Source organism: Scleropages formosus, chromosome 8, assembly GCF_900964775.1.
Source record: "Scleropages formosus chromosome 8, fSclFor1.1, whole genome shotgun sequence".
In the NCBI taxonomy this organism is placed as follows: Eukaryota; Metazoa; Chordata; class Actinopteri; order Osteoglossiformes; family Osteoglossidae; genus Scleropages; species Scleropages formosus.
The window spans coordinates 26,586,020-26,600,323 of record NC_041813.1 but is presented as its reverse complement, the minus strand read 5'-3'; the positions used below and the strand labels follow the sequence as shown (position 1 = coordinate 26,600,323).

At 49.4% G+C, this 14,304-nt stretch overlaps 1 protein-coding gene and 1 pseudogene across 6 annotated transcripts; both read right to left on the bottom strand.

Annotated features, from left to right (window-relative positions):
- Positions 1–1,241: 1,241 nt before the first annotated feature.
- On the bottom strand, positions 1,242–2,253 carry LOC108937336 (serotonin N-acetyltransferase pseudogene; annotated as a pseudogene).
- Positions 2,254–2,264: 11 nt separating this feature from the next.
- fbf1 (Fas binding factor 1) lies at positions 2,265–13,425 on the bottom strand. 6 transcript variants are annotated; one of them, XM_018757185.1, is made up of 31 exons: positions 13,393–13,425; positions 13,133–13,250; positions 13,019–13,046; positions 12,880–12,924; positions 12,651–12,726; positions 12,432–12,489; positions 12,274–12,324; positions 11,730–11,859; positions 11,400–11,480; positions 10,722–10,847; positions 10,518–10,641; positions 10,152–10,282; positions 9,833–9,929; positions 9,183–9,731; positions 8,939–9,010; positions 8,645–8,730; positions 7,779–7,828; positions 7,635–7,682; positions 7,409–7,519; positions 7,216–7,316; positions 6,822–7,028; positions 6,443–6,550; positions 6,220–6,359; positions 5,776–5,873; positions 5,547–5,669; positions 5,174–5,359; positions 4,839–5,015; positions 4,589–4,726; positions 4,421–4,517; positions 4,154–4,290; positions 2,265–4,054 (listed from the first exon to the last, which is right to left on the bottom strand). In XM_018757185.1, the coding sequence occupies exons 2-31, from the start codon at positions 13,133–13,135 to the stop codon at positions 3,971–3,973; spliced, it is 3,462 nt and encodes a 1,153-aa protein (XP_018612701.1). In that variant the 5' UTR covers positions 13,136–13,250; positions 13,393–13,425; the 3' UTR covers positions 2,265–3,970. The 6 variants fall into 6 exon arrangements, with proteins under 6 accessions (XP_018612701.1, XP_018612702.1, XP_018612703.1 ...); XM_018757186.1 differs by having other exon boundaries at positions 4,154–4,287; positions 13,133–13,410; XM_018757187.1 differs by having other exon boundaries at positions 12,880–12,921; positions 13,133–13,410.
- Positions 13,426–14,304: the final 879 nt, after the last annotated feature.

The window sequence follows — 14,304 nt, the reverse complement described above, 5'->3', positions numbered from 1 at the left end:
GCCCCCCAAAAAATCAACAGCTTGACTGACCCAGGTATAATTTGCTTGAAATAATTGTAGTAATTAACGTAGCTAATTGCGGTTTGCGTTCGTGTCCCTCGCGAGCGCGCGTGTGCAACCAGGACTGACTCCTCCCCTTTCGGGTAAATGCGCCACCTGCGCGCGCGCCCACGCGCGTGCCTTACGAGTCACGCCGCTTCCGCCTGCGCCTTCACCCTTCGTCCGCGCGCTCCTCGCATATTGAGCCGGGAAAGTTAATAATCCCCTTGCTATTTGTTCCTGGATTGTGTGTGTGCGCCCCGTGCGGGCTGTTTGTCCGACCTGTCATTTTGCGAGTCCCTTTAAAACGTGGTTAATAAATTACAAAAACTCCATTAACGGATAACAGGATGAACAGTGTAGTGTGTAGGCTGTCAGTGTGTTAATCTGCCCCTTTGTGAGTGAATCATCCCGATATCTGTGTGTGTGTGTGTGTGTGTGTGTGTGTGTGTGTGTGTGTGTGTGTGTGTGTGTGTGTGAGAGCGAGCAAGCAAGACTGTGTGTGTTTCAGTGTTGCGGGGATGATGATGGTTGTGATTCAGATGAGCCCTGGAAACTGTCAAATCGTGTAGAAAAAATGCACTCTGGACTCTGCCGTTGCTGTGTGTCTACAGTATGTCTGTGTGAGAAACGCCGGGAGGCAGGAGAGTGGAGATGAGCAAGGCGTGGTAATAATCGGGCCGGCTGGTTAAGTGTTTTGTGTACAAGTCATGTCCCTTATGCCCTATGACCAGATATCAGACTGGCAGCTTCAAATTGATGCTAAGTGTTAAATAGCTCCTTTAGGATAAAATCTGTGTTGGTAGCTTGTTCATGTGAAATGTCAGATAAAATTTTTTCAATTTATTTTTTCTTTTTATTTTTTAAAATGCCAGTAAGGGGTTATGGAAAAGCGGGAAGGTGAGAGATTTTCTGTGATGGCCGTTGGTGGGTTCAGACACCAAGGAGAAGGAACCTGCAGAACGTGATCTTTTCGCCTTTATTTGTTCCTCAGATGGACACGTCCCTGTACTGCATGTTATTGTAAACATGACCCCTTCTATTTCTCGGCTGTTGCCGGGCAAGAGAAGTGTCAGTCCTGCGATTGAGTACCAAATTAAAGTAACGCTGAATCAGCGGTCTGTCCCTCCCCGCCTGTCGGCCTGGGATCGCACGAGGAAAAGGCTCGTTGAGTTGATGCTTCTTTAATGCTTCTCACAGAAAGGCACAGCGGAAGCAGCTACAGCAAGCAAGCAGGAGGACACGAGCTCATGGGCACCGCTGCTGAGGACCGCTCTCTGCTTCCCGCACATCGATGACAGCGCTCTTGGGCCACGAAAGACCCGAACGCTGTTCTGAGATCAGTGAAAACTCTCATCTGCATTTAGCCGACACCAAAACGTTCCATCCGTACATAGAATATTCGGGAAAAAAGGCGAACCGATGGCGTGTAAAGGAAGTGCAGTGGACTAAATGCACCCGATTACCTTTGGAGAGACATTACGGGGGACACTAGTGACACCGCATTTCACGCAGTACAATGCAAAGCTGAGCGGTAAATGCGTGACGGAAACACATGTAGCCATAGGCAGCGCTGCAGTGAGCCGCGGAACATGCAACACGTGGCCCCACCCCCGTCTCCCCCCAGCTGGGTCCTCCAGCCCCATCATAAGGCACACGCCTCTTTGTTGTGCGTGGGACGGCCGCTCAACAGCCGCTATTGCGGCGCATGGAGGCGTGGCCCCGGACAGGGCACTGCATCTCGACGAAGCTGAGGGCCCCTAGGGTGATGTCGCACGGGCCACGAACCTCGAAGCCGCATCTCTGGTAGAAAGGCACCAGGAAGTCTTGGCACATGAGGACGGCACGGCGCACACAGGGCAAGCTGCGCAGGTGCTGCATGTAGCGCCACAGCAGGACGGAGCCCTTGCCCTGCTGCCGGAAGGTGCGATGTACCGCCAGGACGTGGATGTGCACCGCGGTGCCCTGAGGCTTGTGCCGTGTCAGCGCCTCCTGTGGGACAGAGGACCACATGTGAGGAGCTGCAAAGTCCCTCCTGTGCCAGAACGGTGACAGGAGTCCCAGGACCCAACCCCAATCCCTGTTAGACGTGACTCACCGCGCTAAGCTTGTCCTCGTCCCACAGCGAGCCTATGATGAAGGCCACGAGGCGGCCCTCCTCAAACCAGCCCAGGGACAGCTCAGGGCACAGGCTGAGGAAGTGGCGCACGTCGTCCAGGTAAAGCGGACATTCTCCGGACACGGAGAGGAAGGCTGCCAAGGCAACGGTGTCACTGTTGTCATCACTTCATTATCATTATTTATTGACTTGCCAACTTAATGCTAGCAGTCTTTACGCTTTACAGTGGACTCTTGTGAGATAAGCAGCAAGAAAAGTCTTAAAAATTGTTTGGAAACATCTCTTTAAGATTTAATTTTTAAGGTCTTTTTCTGAACAGCTGCACCCAAAAATTAGGTAATCAGTGTATCATAAATGATCAGGGTTCTTCACGAATGGCCTGTAGAGCGTATGAATGAACGTTAACGTTGCTCACGGTCTGTACTGTACCTTCCCGCTCGATCTCGAACACGCTGGCAGCATCCTGTGGACTGAGAGGCCGGAACTCGCTGGCTGGCAGCGTGTGTCTCCGCTGGCGCCCGGGTGACACGGGAGACGGCGGCTGCGCGGCGTTCGGCATCGGCAGGGCACGTGTGACAGGCATCTCTGCCGGTGTGGCTAAAATCATGGCACTTCTCTGTTCTGTGATCACCGAATCCAGTGGGTAAAGGTGACAGACTGATGGCAGCCCAACCAGGGAATTTATATATGCTGCCGGAGCCCTTACTGTTATTATGTGGAATTACCTGATGCCTGAATCATATATTCCCCACACCTCCTTCAGAGTGGAGAAAAAAAAAAAAACCCATTTGCATTTCAAATGAAAAGCGGTGTTTGGGCTAATTATGGCTCAGTCCGGCAGCGGGGAGGTCAGGGATGTGGATGTTTGAAGCCCACAAACTGGAGCACTTTAACAGAATTGATAGGAAATTTAAATGGCTACATTGAGTGATCCCTAATATTTTTCCAGTGGGACATCTGTCACTTAAAATAATTATGGTACGGTATGTAGGCCTGTGCCACTGCTCGTCACCGTTTGACTCACTGTGATTATTACCATCCTTCATTGATGGTGTATGAAAGACCGTTACAGGGTGTTCACATTTTATTCTGAGACATGTCAAACAGGTCTGTCGCTCAGATGGTTTTGAACCTTTGGTCATTTTTGTATGGTTTTTCCATCGATGCAACGCTGGCAGCTCACATTTGAGTAAATGCTGCTCGCTGGGCTAAGGAAAGGTTTGCGTGACTTCTAAGAGCAACAATTGATATGTACCGACAGCATTCCTACAAATATTCCTGTGCATGACCAACTCTGAGGAGTTGGGACAGTGCACTCATCTCCCCTTGGGGTAAAGATGACTGTACTGTGAAACCATTTAGGGAAAACACCACAAGAATACAGGTGATGGGGTTACGTTCCGCGAAACCCATCGTAATTCGAAAATAATATACTTAATACGCACCTCTGCGTGACAAGACTGGGAGATGCAGATCACTGCCGCTGCCTAGTATTGCGAGAGAGTATCGCGCTGCATTTTGCTTGCCAGGGTAAAAAAAAAAAATCTAAATTCAAAATTTGAAGTACGGTTTCTACTGCATGTCTATCGTCAGCTGACCATCATAAAGCTGAAAAAGTCATAAGTCGAACCATCGTAAATCGGGGACCACCTGTACTGTGCACGGTGTAACCGAGATATGAGTGTGCAGTACGGAGTCTGCCAGAAGTTTGGTAAATTTGGGCATGGGGAGGCAAAAATCAAACCTTGCGATTAGGAAAATATTAGAGAAATTTTATTGCATAAAGCATAATAAAGACAGATTTCTGGGTTGTCACGCGGTATGGAATGCTGAATTGTACGGTGCTTTCTTCAGCGTCTCCAGGAACAACTGTTCGTCCTGCAGGAAGTCCCGGTCCTGAGCAGGAGAGAAACACCTGGGTTATATTGAGCTCTGCTCTCATTGGTCAGGAACGATGAGCATTGTGAGTAACGAGTATGAGATGTGGGCTGGTACCTTTTCCGCTACGTATCTGAGCAGAGCCAGCCGAGCCTGAAGCTCTGGAGACCCCAGCTGCGGGCCAGGAAGTGTTGGCAGAGGGCTGGCTGTGGGTGGTGGCAACTGAGTGCTGGCCGCAACTGGGGCAAAATCTGCTAACGGGGCACAGAGGGTAAGGCACTGTGGGGATGTGTTTGCCGGACGCAAGTACGCACAGCAGAAGTGTGATCTCAGGTAAGATGCTGGGCGGAGATGATATGTGGAAGGTGGTGCAGGGCAGAGTACCTGAGAGAACCGAGGTGGTAGGTAGCTGGGGGTTGATGGGAATTCTTGGCCTCAGGCGGTCCGCCTCCCTGCGATGCTCCGTTAGTCGTATCCGCTCCTGTTGTGGAGGTGGACAATGGTGGTGATCGTAACCCATCAGGCACCAGGTTTCTGCAGCGGGTTGCTCACCTGGTGCAGGTGCTGCTCCTGCTGCCTCAGCCGTTCCATCTGGGTATGAATGTTGCGCAGCCGGGTGTGGTGCTCCGCCTCCACCTGCCGGGCCTCCTGCAGTGCCCTCTCACCCTCCTCGTACCTTTCTGAAGCCAGCTGCCAACAGGAGAAAGTCCATGTTTTACCATGGGCAGCGTCCTCAGTTTACTTTCCAGTAATTGATTTTGGGGACCTGTGGGTATCATCATGAGCTCGACCGTTGTCCCACCTTACTGAACGCCTCCACCTCCTGGGCGCGTGCCTTGAGGCGGAGTGCGGCCGCGCTCAACGCCTCCTTCTCTCGCTCCAGCTCTGCCCTCTGGTGCTCGAGCTCTGCCTTCTCCTTGGCCACCGCCTCTTCCCGGAGCCGCAGCTCAGCTGCACGCAGCTTCAGATCAGCCTGCTCCTGAGGGAGAGCACTGCTCGTGGCCTTGTGGACCAAACCCTGAACTGGCTAATGAGCTATAGCTTAGTTACATGAGATATGCAGACGGCTTTTTGAATGAAAAAGGGAAAAAGAATAATAAACGCACTCTCTGCCCATGATGCCGTGCAATCCCGTACCTGCACCATGCTGATCAGAGAGCCCTCCCGATGGGCGTCCCTCTCCAGCGCTCGACTCGCTTCCCGTTCGGCCCGCTCCTGCCGCAGCTTCTCCTGGGCGTGCAGCTGTGCCCACTCGGCAGAGAGTTTCCTGCGCTCCTCTGCGCACCGCTGCATGACTGCCTGCTGCTCCTCCAGCAGGGCACTCTGGGTACAGCGCATTCGTTCGTTTGGTCAGGGGCGCAGCGGGAGAGGAGCTGGGTGCGAGACCCATGGAGTCATGCTGTTTCTGGTGCCAGCCCTGATCTTTGTACTACATTTTGGTACTCGATCTTTACTGCTTCAGAAACAAAGTGCCCAAACCAAGCTCAATGCTACAGGACACGGGGCCCACCTTGGCTCTCTCCAGTTCCTCCCTCTCCATGGCGATGTGCTGCGTCAGGGTACGTCTCTCCTCGTCCAGGGCCCTCTGGGCTGATTCCGCCTTGGCTTGCTCCGCTGTGACCCTCCAGCGCTCCTGCAACCCCCCGGACCGGTTTTAGGAAGTCTCTCCTTAAACACATGATGAGATTAGCTGAAAACTGGACGACAAGCCATTTAAAGAGTGCGTCATGACCTCTGACCTTCTCCAGCTGCCTCTGCTGCTCAGCCAGCTGGATGTCCATCTTGGCAATGACCTCCTTGAGGCGAGCACGCTCCGCTGCCATGGCATTCTGCTGCGCTGAAGGAGGAGGGAAAACAGGGACACACTGGATATTAAGTTTCCCCACATACCAGAGGGTGGTACAGATGTTAGTTGACTTGACCTCTGACCAAATGCCAGGAGATGCTCTCCTATTTAACCTCGATTTCCTCATGTAATTTTGTAGCTGGGTAACTGTAATGATATTTCAGGTACTTCTGACTGCAGTGTTTCAGGCTTCACGTTATGCTGTAGCCCTGCTGTTGTACCCCCGGAATAACTGCTTCATTAGCGAAGGCACTTGCTGCAGAAACGCATGAACGTGATGTGGCAAAAAAAATCCATATATCCAACGGCACCACCGTATGGCGCTGAGTGTTAGTACCTCGGAGCTGCTCCTCCCGCTGCCGTGCGCTTAGCTCCAGGCCCTGGGCTGTGTGCTCGTGAGTGCTCTCCACACGCGATGACAGTTCACCCAGTCGGCGAGAGAAGAGCTCCATCTGCTCGATGACCACCGTGAGAGACCTGTGTGCAGCAGGGCAGGTGGGCTGTAAGCATGTCCAGGATCTCCATACTGGAAGTCTACAAGTGTAAATGAGCGTACGTACCTGGTCTGAGACGTAGCGCTGGTCACTGCATCGATCTCCTCGTCCTTCAGCCGCTTGAGCCGCTGCACCTGCTCCTCGTGATCCTTCTTCATCTCCAAGATGGACTTTCTGCAGCAGTGGCAGGAGAGGTGTGCGTCAAGGTGGGACAGCTGTACAGCTGTTTAAACTTCTGTTGTTCTCCAGAGTAACTTAGCATACTAAACTACTTGGTGATTTACCCATTTATACAGTAAGTACTGTGATCAAGGCTAGTACAGCAGAAGGTGGGATCTGAACCCAGGTTTTACAAGTGCAAGACAGCTGCTCCTAACCCTAACCACTTTGCCACTTACTGCCCCTTTTCAAGTCTTCCTGAGTCTCAGGGTCTGAATCCCTGTACCTCTGTAGGTCCCGCAACCGTTCCACCTCTCGATCCCGGTCCTCTTGGCTCTGGGCCAGCCGGCGCTGGTATTGGGCTTGCAGCTCAGCCCGTTCCTGCTCCGCCAGCCGCGTCACGCTAGCCAACCGCTCGGCCAGGTCCTCGCTGTCCTGCCGCGCCCGGGCCTCCCGCTGAGCTGACGACTCCTCCAGCAGTTTCACGCGAGCCCTGAATGACAAGGCCAGTGGTCAATGGGTGCGAGGTAACCTGAATTGCACTGAAAGTTCAGAGGGACCCTGCAGCTATCAAACACTTAAACTGAACTGGGCCAAGACATTTAAATGGGTAAATCGGGAAAACTAGTGATCAGCGGTCAGAGATCAGTTTTGATAACATGTCTTGAAGAGGGGTGTACCTGTGGGTGGTCTCCATGAGCTCTGTGTCCTGCCGGTGCCTCTGCTGAATGCTCTCCAGCAGCACCTGCATCTGGTCTCGCTCCAGCTGTAGGCTGCGCACCTACGGAATGGAAGGGGGGGGAGGTACAACTCAGGATGGCAGCCTAGGGATTCAACTGCCAACCCCGCTCCAGCCCAGGTCCAGCATCATACCTGACCCTCTAGCTGAATGATGCGAGCTTGGAGGGCATGTTCGTTTGACTGTTGTTCTGCATCCTTCCTCTGCAGGGCACCCCCAAGCCCCCACAACTGGGACTGCGCCAGCTGTGCACATATATCGAGAGAGAGGATCTTCAGCCTTCCCACATGTAAACGAAGCCGAATCATTAAGGCCGATCGACAGGTGTGCCTGAGTGCTGTTCTATTTATTGAACAGTACCTGCTGCTGAAGAAAGAGCTGCTGAAGACTCTCTGCAGAAAGTGACAACTGATGTAGAAGAGCAGAACATCATAAAGTACAAGTCAGGTTGGGTGACCTCAGTAGGAACTGTGAGACATTTATTCATTTATATATTCATTTTACCTGGGGAGCGCCAGCTGTTGTGGTGTTTTTCGCCTTTGTCTGTGATGACACTGTGAATGATATTAATGAGCTCTTACCAGCTAGTCTGTCTGCATTCAGAATTTGTTCATTTACATTGATTCACTTAGCTGACACTTCTCCAAAATGACTGCTGGAGCAATCAGGGTAAGAACCTTGTTCAGGGGTACTACATCAGGAGGTGGGATTAGAGATGGTAGCTCTAATCACTATGCCACCTGCTGCCCATGTGCCTGCTGCAATTCTGAACAAGTATGCAAATGATGAAGCTGTGCAGTATGAGTCAGAAGTACGTTCGTGTTCTTCATCTGCTGCACGTCTCTAAGTTACCCACACAAAATGGCACTTGACAGGGACTGCCACTGTGGGCCTTTACATTTATTCATCTAGCAGACGCTTTGGAGAAAAGCGACATTCATCTCACAGAAAATACAATGTGTGTATTCCGTTAGCAGGAAGAGAGACTTAGATGCAGACGTGTGATTCTTAAGTGCAGTTAGTTTATTTACTTTACTGGCCCATCCTGCTTCTCTGTGACCCTTGCTTCTCTTGGGCAGGACATTAATGCTGGGAGTGGGCCAGGTGGGGTCACTGGGTCCCTGGGTCTATGCTATAAGGTCACGGAAGGTTTGAAATGCGGTAAAAAAAACACAGACGGATCTGTAGTGATTGCCAGTTCTGCAGCGGCTGGAACCTGAGACTGGGGCGGTCTCAATGAATCTGTTAAGCGAAGGGGGGTCTTTTCTAAGCAATTTAAAAGAAATTGTTCACGGTGAATAGTTCAGAACAGCTGCTAATGAGTACATTAGTTGAAGGTTACACTTCACATCTGTGCATGTGTAACATACCAGGGGTTGGTCGGTCCTCTTTTTCTGGGCTCTGATGACCAGTTGTAGTGCCTTGTTCACGGGGGGCCTCCCAGGGCAGCGGAGAACTGACATAGTAATAGCGGCCCGTTAGACGCTAGGCTCTGGATATGTCTGTACATGTTCATTCAATGCTAGTTCTCCCTATATGGTTAAGCAAGAAGTAAGGGGCTGCTTTTACTACACAACGGAGTGCTCCTTTTGAGAAACCTGTAGCACAGTTAAAGCACAGCAGGACCCTCTATTGAGTGCAATAAGTGCTCCCTGTCCCCATACCTGGACTGCTTGCTAGGAGCTGCTCTGTCCTCGACTCTCCCCCTTCCAGCAAGCGATGAAGTATTTTTAGTGCTGAAGAGATGATGGGTAAAGACAAGACCATAAGTAACATGTAGTTTATATGCTGTGACTAACAGCATTCACGTTTTATAACAACTGGTGTTTTGAGCGATTTCTTCACTGAGCTGTGCATTGGTCTTGTTACGTTGTGACGTTTCAGCCATGGTGATAAAGCTGAGACTACCTGAGAAACGCCTCTATGTCCACCTCCTGTCCGAGCCCCTGGGGGTCTTCGTGTGGGGCTGCTCTTTCTTCTGTCTTGGAGACACTGAGGGTTTTCTTTCGGGTCAGTGCCTCTGACAACCAGTCCTCGCTTTCCCTGCTGGTGGAACTTTCTGGTCTGGGCCAGGAAGGGGTTACTTGAGGAGAGGAGGGCTTGGTGTTGACTGATTGGGTTCTAGGTGGGCCTCCAGGTGTTGCTTGGCTACTGGGAGCAGACTGCTTGTCTGCCTGTGAGGGTGCAAGGGAAAGGACAGGCACCTGGCCATCGTGTGCAGACACTGGCTGCTCGTAGTCCACCTCCTCCTCATCCTGCATGAGTCCTAGCCAGTCTGCAGCAGGCTTGTTAGGTCGTGCTCCGGAGGGAGAAGCTTGTTTGGGTTTTGGCTGTACTGACTGGCTGTCCTGTTTAAGCCCCGACCAGTCAGTGGGGGGCTTGCTGGTGCGTTTGGTGGACGGAGAGGCAGTCTTTGGCTTCCTCTCCAGAGACTGGCAATCCTCCTCTGTGGAGAACCTAAACAGGCAAGTGAGGTGGAAAATGTGGGAGAACCACTCATTTCACTGTTAACGTGGCCCAGCCAGCTGCTTGTGGACTGTTCTCAGGAGTGTCCGCACCTGACAGACTGCCTACGGGATTGCCGTCCCTCAGGCGTCAAGGTGATGGTGGGCTGGTAGGAGCCAAATGTGATGTCATCCTCCCCATCGATGACATCTACCAAGAAAATAATACTCTGTTAAATCTAAATGGAGGCTAAACTGAAATCGGACTGCACTGTAAAATGTCATCCCTCTGTGTTAGACAATTGCCTTTGCCAGGCTGACTACTTTGGCTATCATTATCACCGTCTTAACAGTTAATAACATACCTCACAATACCTGTCTAATGGCTAATTATGTAAAACATCAGAAGTATGAACCTGAAGAGGGTTAAGACCTTTTGTGGAGACACTCTTCTCTGGCTGCACTTCCTTCTTCTCGCCAGTGGGAGGACGCTCTAGCAGGTGTGGAGATGTCCCCCGGCCGAGGATCTCATCCAGCCGGGTTCGCGCTGGCCGTGGGGGGTTGCTACGTGGGACAGAGGAGAGGCTGCTGTTAGTTGCGATTTACTGAGGGACTAGATTTGTGACTTAAAGTCAGATGAGAATGTAGAGCTATGCCTTGGAGCTTGACCACTATCTTCAAGTTTCCCTTAATAACCGTGGCACAGTTTACCAATATGGTAACAAGGCTAAAATTCTTGGCCGTTGTCTGTTAACAACATTCTGGAGTGGACGGAGCAGAAAGGGGATGAAGACAACACCTTTCCTTTTTCTGGACCCCCTTCCCCTTTGGACTCTCCCCAAAGCCCAGTGCATCCATCAGGTCATCCTCATCATCATCAAATGTCAGTTCCTCTCGCTTTTTTGGTGCTCGGGTTGGAGAAGCTGCGCGAAGATCACACAATAAAATACGTGAAGTCAATGAATTCAAAACTGGATGGAAAACGACATCAACAGCCACCCACCTGTTTCTTCTCTTTTTTTGGCAGGGCTCTCTGAGGGGGGTAACCCTTTGTCCTCCGGAATGCTGTCTTTGGGGACTTCTGTTGTCCTTGAATCGTCCAGCAGGTCCGAGAGAGAATTGCCCCTGTCTGCAGAGAAGAGTAAATGAGTCGTGGTCTCAGGACTCTGCCTGTTACGCGCAGTGAAGAGTTGTGAACTGAAACCTACAGAATGGTCACCACCATGTCCTACAGCGTGAAACTGCATGAAGCAGAAAAGACGAGACACAGGAAATTCGTGGACAGTTTGTTTTCACTTCCAGGTGATGTCATGCAAAAAAATTGCACAGCAATTCAAAACATAGTTTACAGCTGTGTTCCCTAGAAAGCCATGCCTGGGTCCTGCTCCAGCAACCTGTCGGTACCATTTGTGTCCAGAGATGGGACTAGAAAAGTCCTCCTCATCTGAAGCAACGCAGCAGAAAGGAAACGGGGCTACAGTTACCAACAAACGTGGAATATAGAATTCTGTGCAGAAGTAGAAAGCAGTAAGGATTAATCAGAAAAAAACAAGGAATTTATTTTTTTTATAGTAAAGGTAGAAATGTATTTTGAGAGACTCTTGGGATGTTTGTAATAGTTTGAGTCAATGTGGGGGTCTACAGGTTACAAAGATGAACAGTTTTGGGGGGTGTGACTCACCGTTGAAGGTGAACTTCTTGTAACCACGTGTGGCAGGAGTTGGAGCAGAGCTGGGCTTCTTCACCTCACTTTCAGGGTTCTCTGCACATGCAGACATCCATAGAAATGTTCATGGAGTGTCCAGAAAACATGAGAAGGATAAAACATAATAATTTAGCATGACGTTGGAACTCTTTGGGGCTTAGAGATTTAAATATTTTAAAGAGGGTACTGCTAGGATTATTGAAACTGCTTTATTCCAGGGCTGAAAAGCACAACATTTGAAAAAGTAACATTGTTACCATACATCTGTGCGATTAAAAGTGAAACTGAAGACAAGTCTCACAAAACCTGTCTCTCCTGCTTTTGACTCATCTCCAGATTTATGCCCAACTTCAGGAGCCTTGACTGTTGTTTGAGGGGGAGCGGAGCTGGGTTTTTTCTTTGATCCAAAGAGGTCGGCATCCATGTCATCCATGTCCTGGACAGAAGTGGCACAGTGATGATGTCTATATTATACAGTGTAACAGCTGTAGAGGTCTTTAATATCACTGCTTCTTGGACTTCTTAGGAGACGTCTATGTTTGGAGGACCATGATTTCAGAGTGGTCCATCAGATGGTGTAACAGTTATGAATTGGAAACACAAGGTTGTCATTTGACACCAGCTGTTGAAGCCTGTGCCTGTAATCTATATGAACCACTTGAGATAAAAGCGTCTATGTCCATGGAAGCAATATTATTCACTTAGACGTTCTATACCTGTCAGGAAGATCCATGTCTAGCTACTCTTTTTTTCTGTAAATTGTTTTAATTTTGAAGTTGGATATGACTGGAGCTTGTTGAAAAATGAATTCCCTGTTGACTAGTGGAATTCTTCAAATATTTGCTTGTACCTTCAAACTCTCCAGTAAGGCCTTTGGATCAGCCTCAGATACATCAGACCCCTACAGAAACATCAACACCCCCTTCAGTCAGCGGAACAAAGCAGTTCGGATACAGGCAGTGAGATGAGGAAATCTGTTTGCACCAAGGTGCGAAGGTGGCAGCCCACCTCCTCCTGTCCAGCTTCTTCAGCCAGCTTGCTGAAGAAGTCATCATCCAGCAAGGACCTAAAGAAATATAAAACATTCTCATTGCTTGTAAAAATCCTTTAACTTAGAAAAGTACAATCATAATTACTATTTAAAAATTATGTTGTTATCCTTGGACCCTCTGCCCCAACCTCCAGCATCATCTCAATCAGAGATGCCACGCATGCGCAGTAATTCACCGTTTCCCACTACGTGACGTCAGAGTCCCGCCTTGCCCGTGGATACGAACTGGGGACCGAGTCCTCACCGGGGGGTCTGGAGAGACATTCGTTAAATGTCAGCTTTTTACATATCTTGTTTTGTATGAGATTTCTATTTAAAACTGAAAAATGAGGGAAGATCAGACGAAAAACATGGAAGGTTAGGTCACGGCAACGGAAGAAGTTCAATGACTAGTCAAATACGTACCATCGTCACCTAACAGATCACCCAGCACATCATCGATGGACCCTGCTGGAGTGAAGAACAAGTTTCTTGCAGCAGCAGCAGCACACATTATATTCAAGCATTTCAAAACAAGTTTTGATGATCCAATAACAAAACTCACCCCTAAGTCCTTTGTTCTGTTTCGAAGCCTGCAGTAATGCAGTACAGCCTGTTAATATCCGAACATCATACTAGCATCTCACTTTTAGCAATACTGTGGTACTTAATCACTTACCATGTCAAGTTAAGGCTTTGTTGATCAAATACAGTTAGCAAGTTAGCTAACAAACGTGAGTGAATCTCACAGTGAAGCGTCATCCTGTCTCCATTGGTAACCGGACAATGGTCCGTTCCTGAAATTGGGCATCGTTGATATAAATTGAGAAATAATATTTTAAAAAGTATAATTATATAAATGCCTTCACTTAATGCATAAAAAGAGTTACGGATAATGAAACTGTCCAAAGTATTAGAAGCAAAGGGAAAATTTCTCACTAGGACCAAAAATCTTGTAATCGTACATCCGGTTTATGCCGCACAAAGGATTATGGGTATTGTAGTGTAAAAAGGATTGTGGTTATTGTAGTGTGGAACATAATGTTCGATAATAAGAGTTTATTTTTTCTCTTAATTTTCACCAACATATAAAGAGGGATCAAATTTAATGTAAAAATACAAATAACTTGGAAAGCAAAGATTACTGCTCCAAATTAGGTCTTTTTAAATGCTTTAAAAAGTCTTCATACACACACACACACACACACACATTTTCTGAACCGCTTGTCTCATACGGGGTCGCGGGGAACCAGAGCCTACCCGGCAGCACAGGGCGTAGGGGACACGCCCAGGACGGGACACCAGTCCGTCGCAAGGCACCCCAAGCAGGACTCAAACCCCAGACCCACTGGAGAGCAGGACCCGGTCCAACCCACTGCACCACTGCACCACCGCACCCCCTTTTCATATACATAGAGATTTAATTTCAACTGAAATTAGACTCCAGATTTTTGTGAAAAGCTTGCATTTCTCCAACTTTAATATGTATGCTCTTTTGTGTCTCCGAGAATGCTGCTGAAGTAACGTTGACATAATGTTGTGCCAGATGCACATATTCGGAGACCATAACACCTAGTAGTGGGGGATGGGGAATGTTCAGCAAAGGTGAGTCATGGCTACATGTGAAGGAAGAGGACTTCTCTGTCTGATGGCGACTTTCACCTCATCATCAGCCAGCATCCATAGATGGATTAACAGGATTAGGCTCGGGGCTGTCGAATTAAGGTTGGGATAGGTGGGGTAGGTTGGGATAGGTGGGGTGAGTTGGGGTGGGGCTTCGGCCAGGGCTCCGGCCAGGGCTCGTCTCTAGGCGTGAACCATGATGTTTTAGCACTTTTAGATTGCTGTGGA

Coding starts and splice junctions, on each gene's coding strand:
- fbf1 (XM_018757185.1), bottom strand. Junction 8,731..8,938: donor GCTCCTAGCAAGCAGTCCAG/GTATGGGGACAG, acceptor TTACTATGTCAG/TTCTCCGCTGCCCTGGGAGG. Junction 7,520..7,634: donor AGCTCTTTCTTCAGCAGCAG/GTACTGTTCAAT, acceptor ATATGTGCACAG/CTGGCGCAGTCCCAGTTGTG.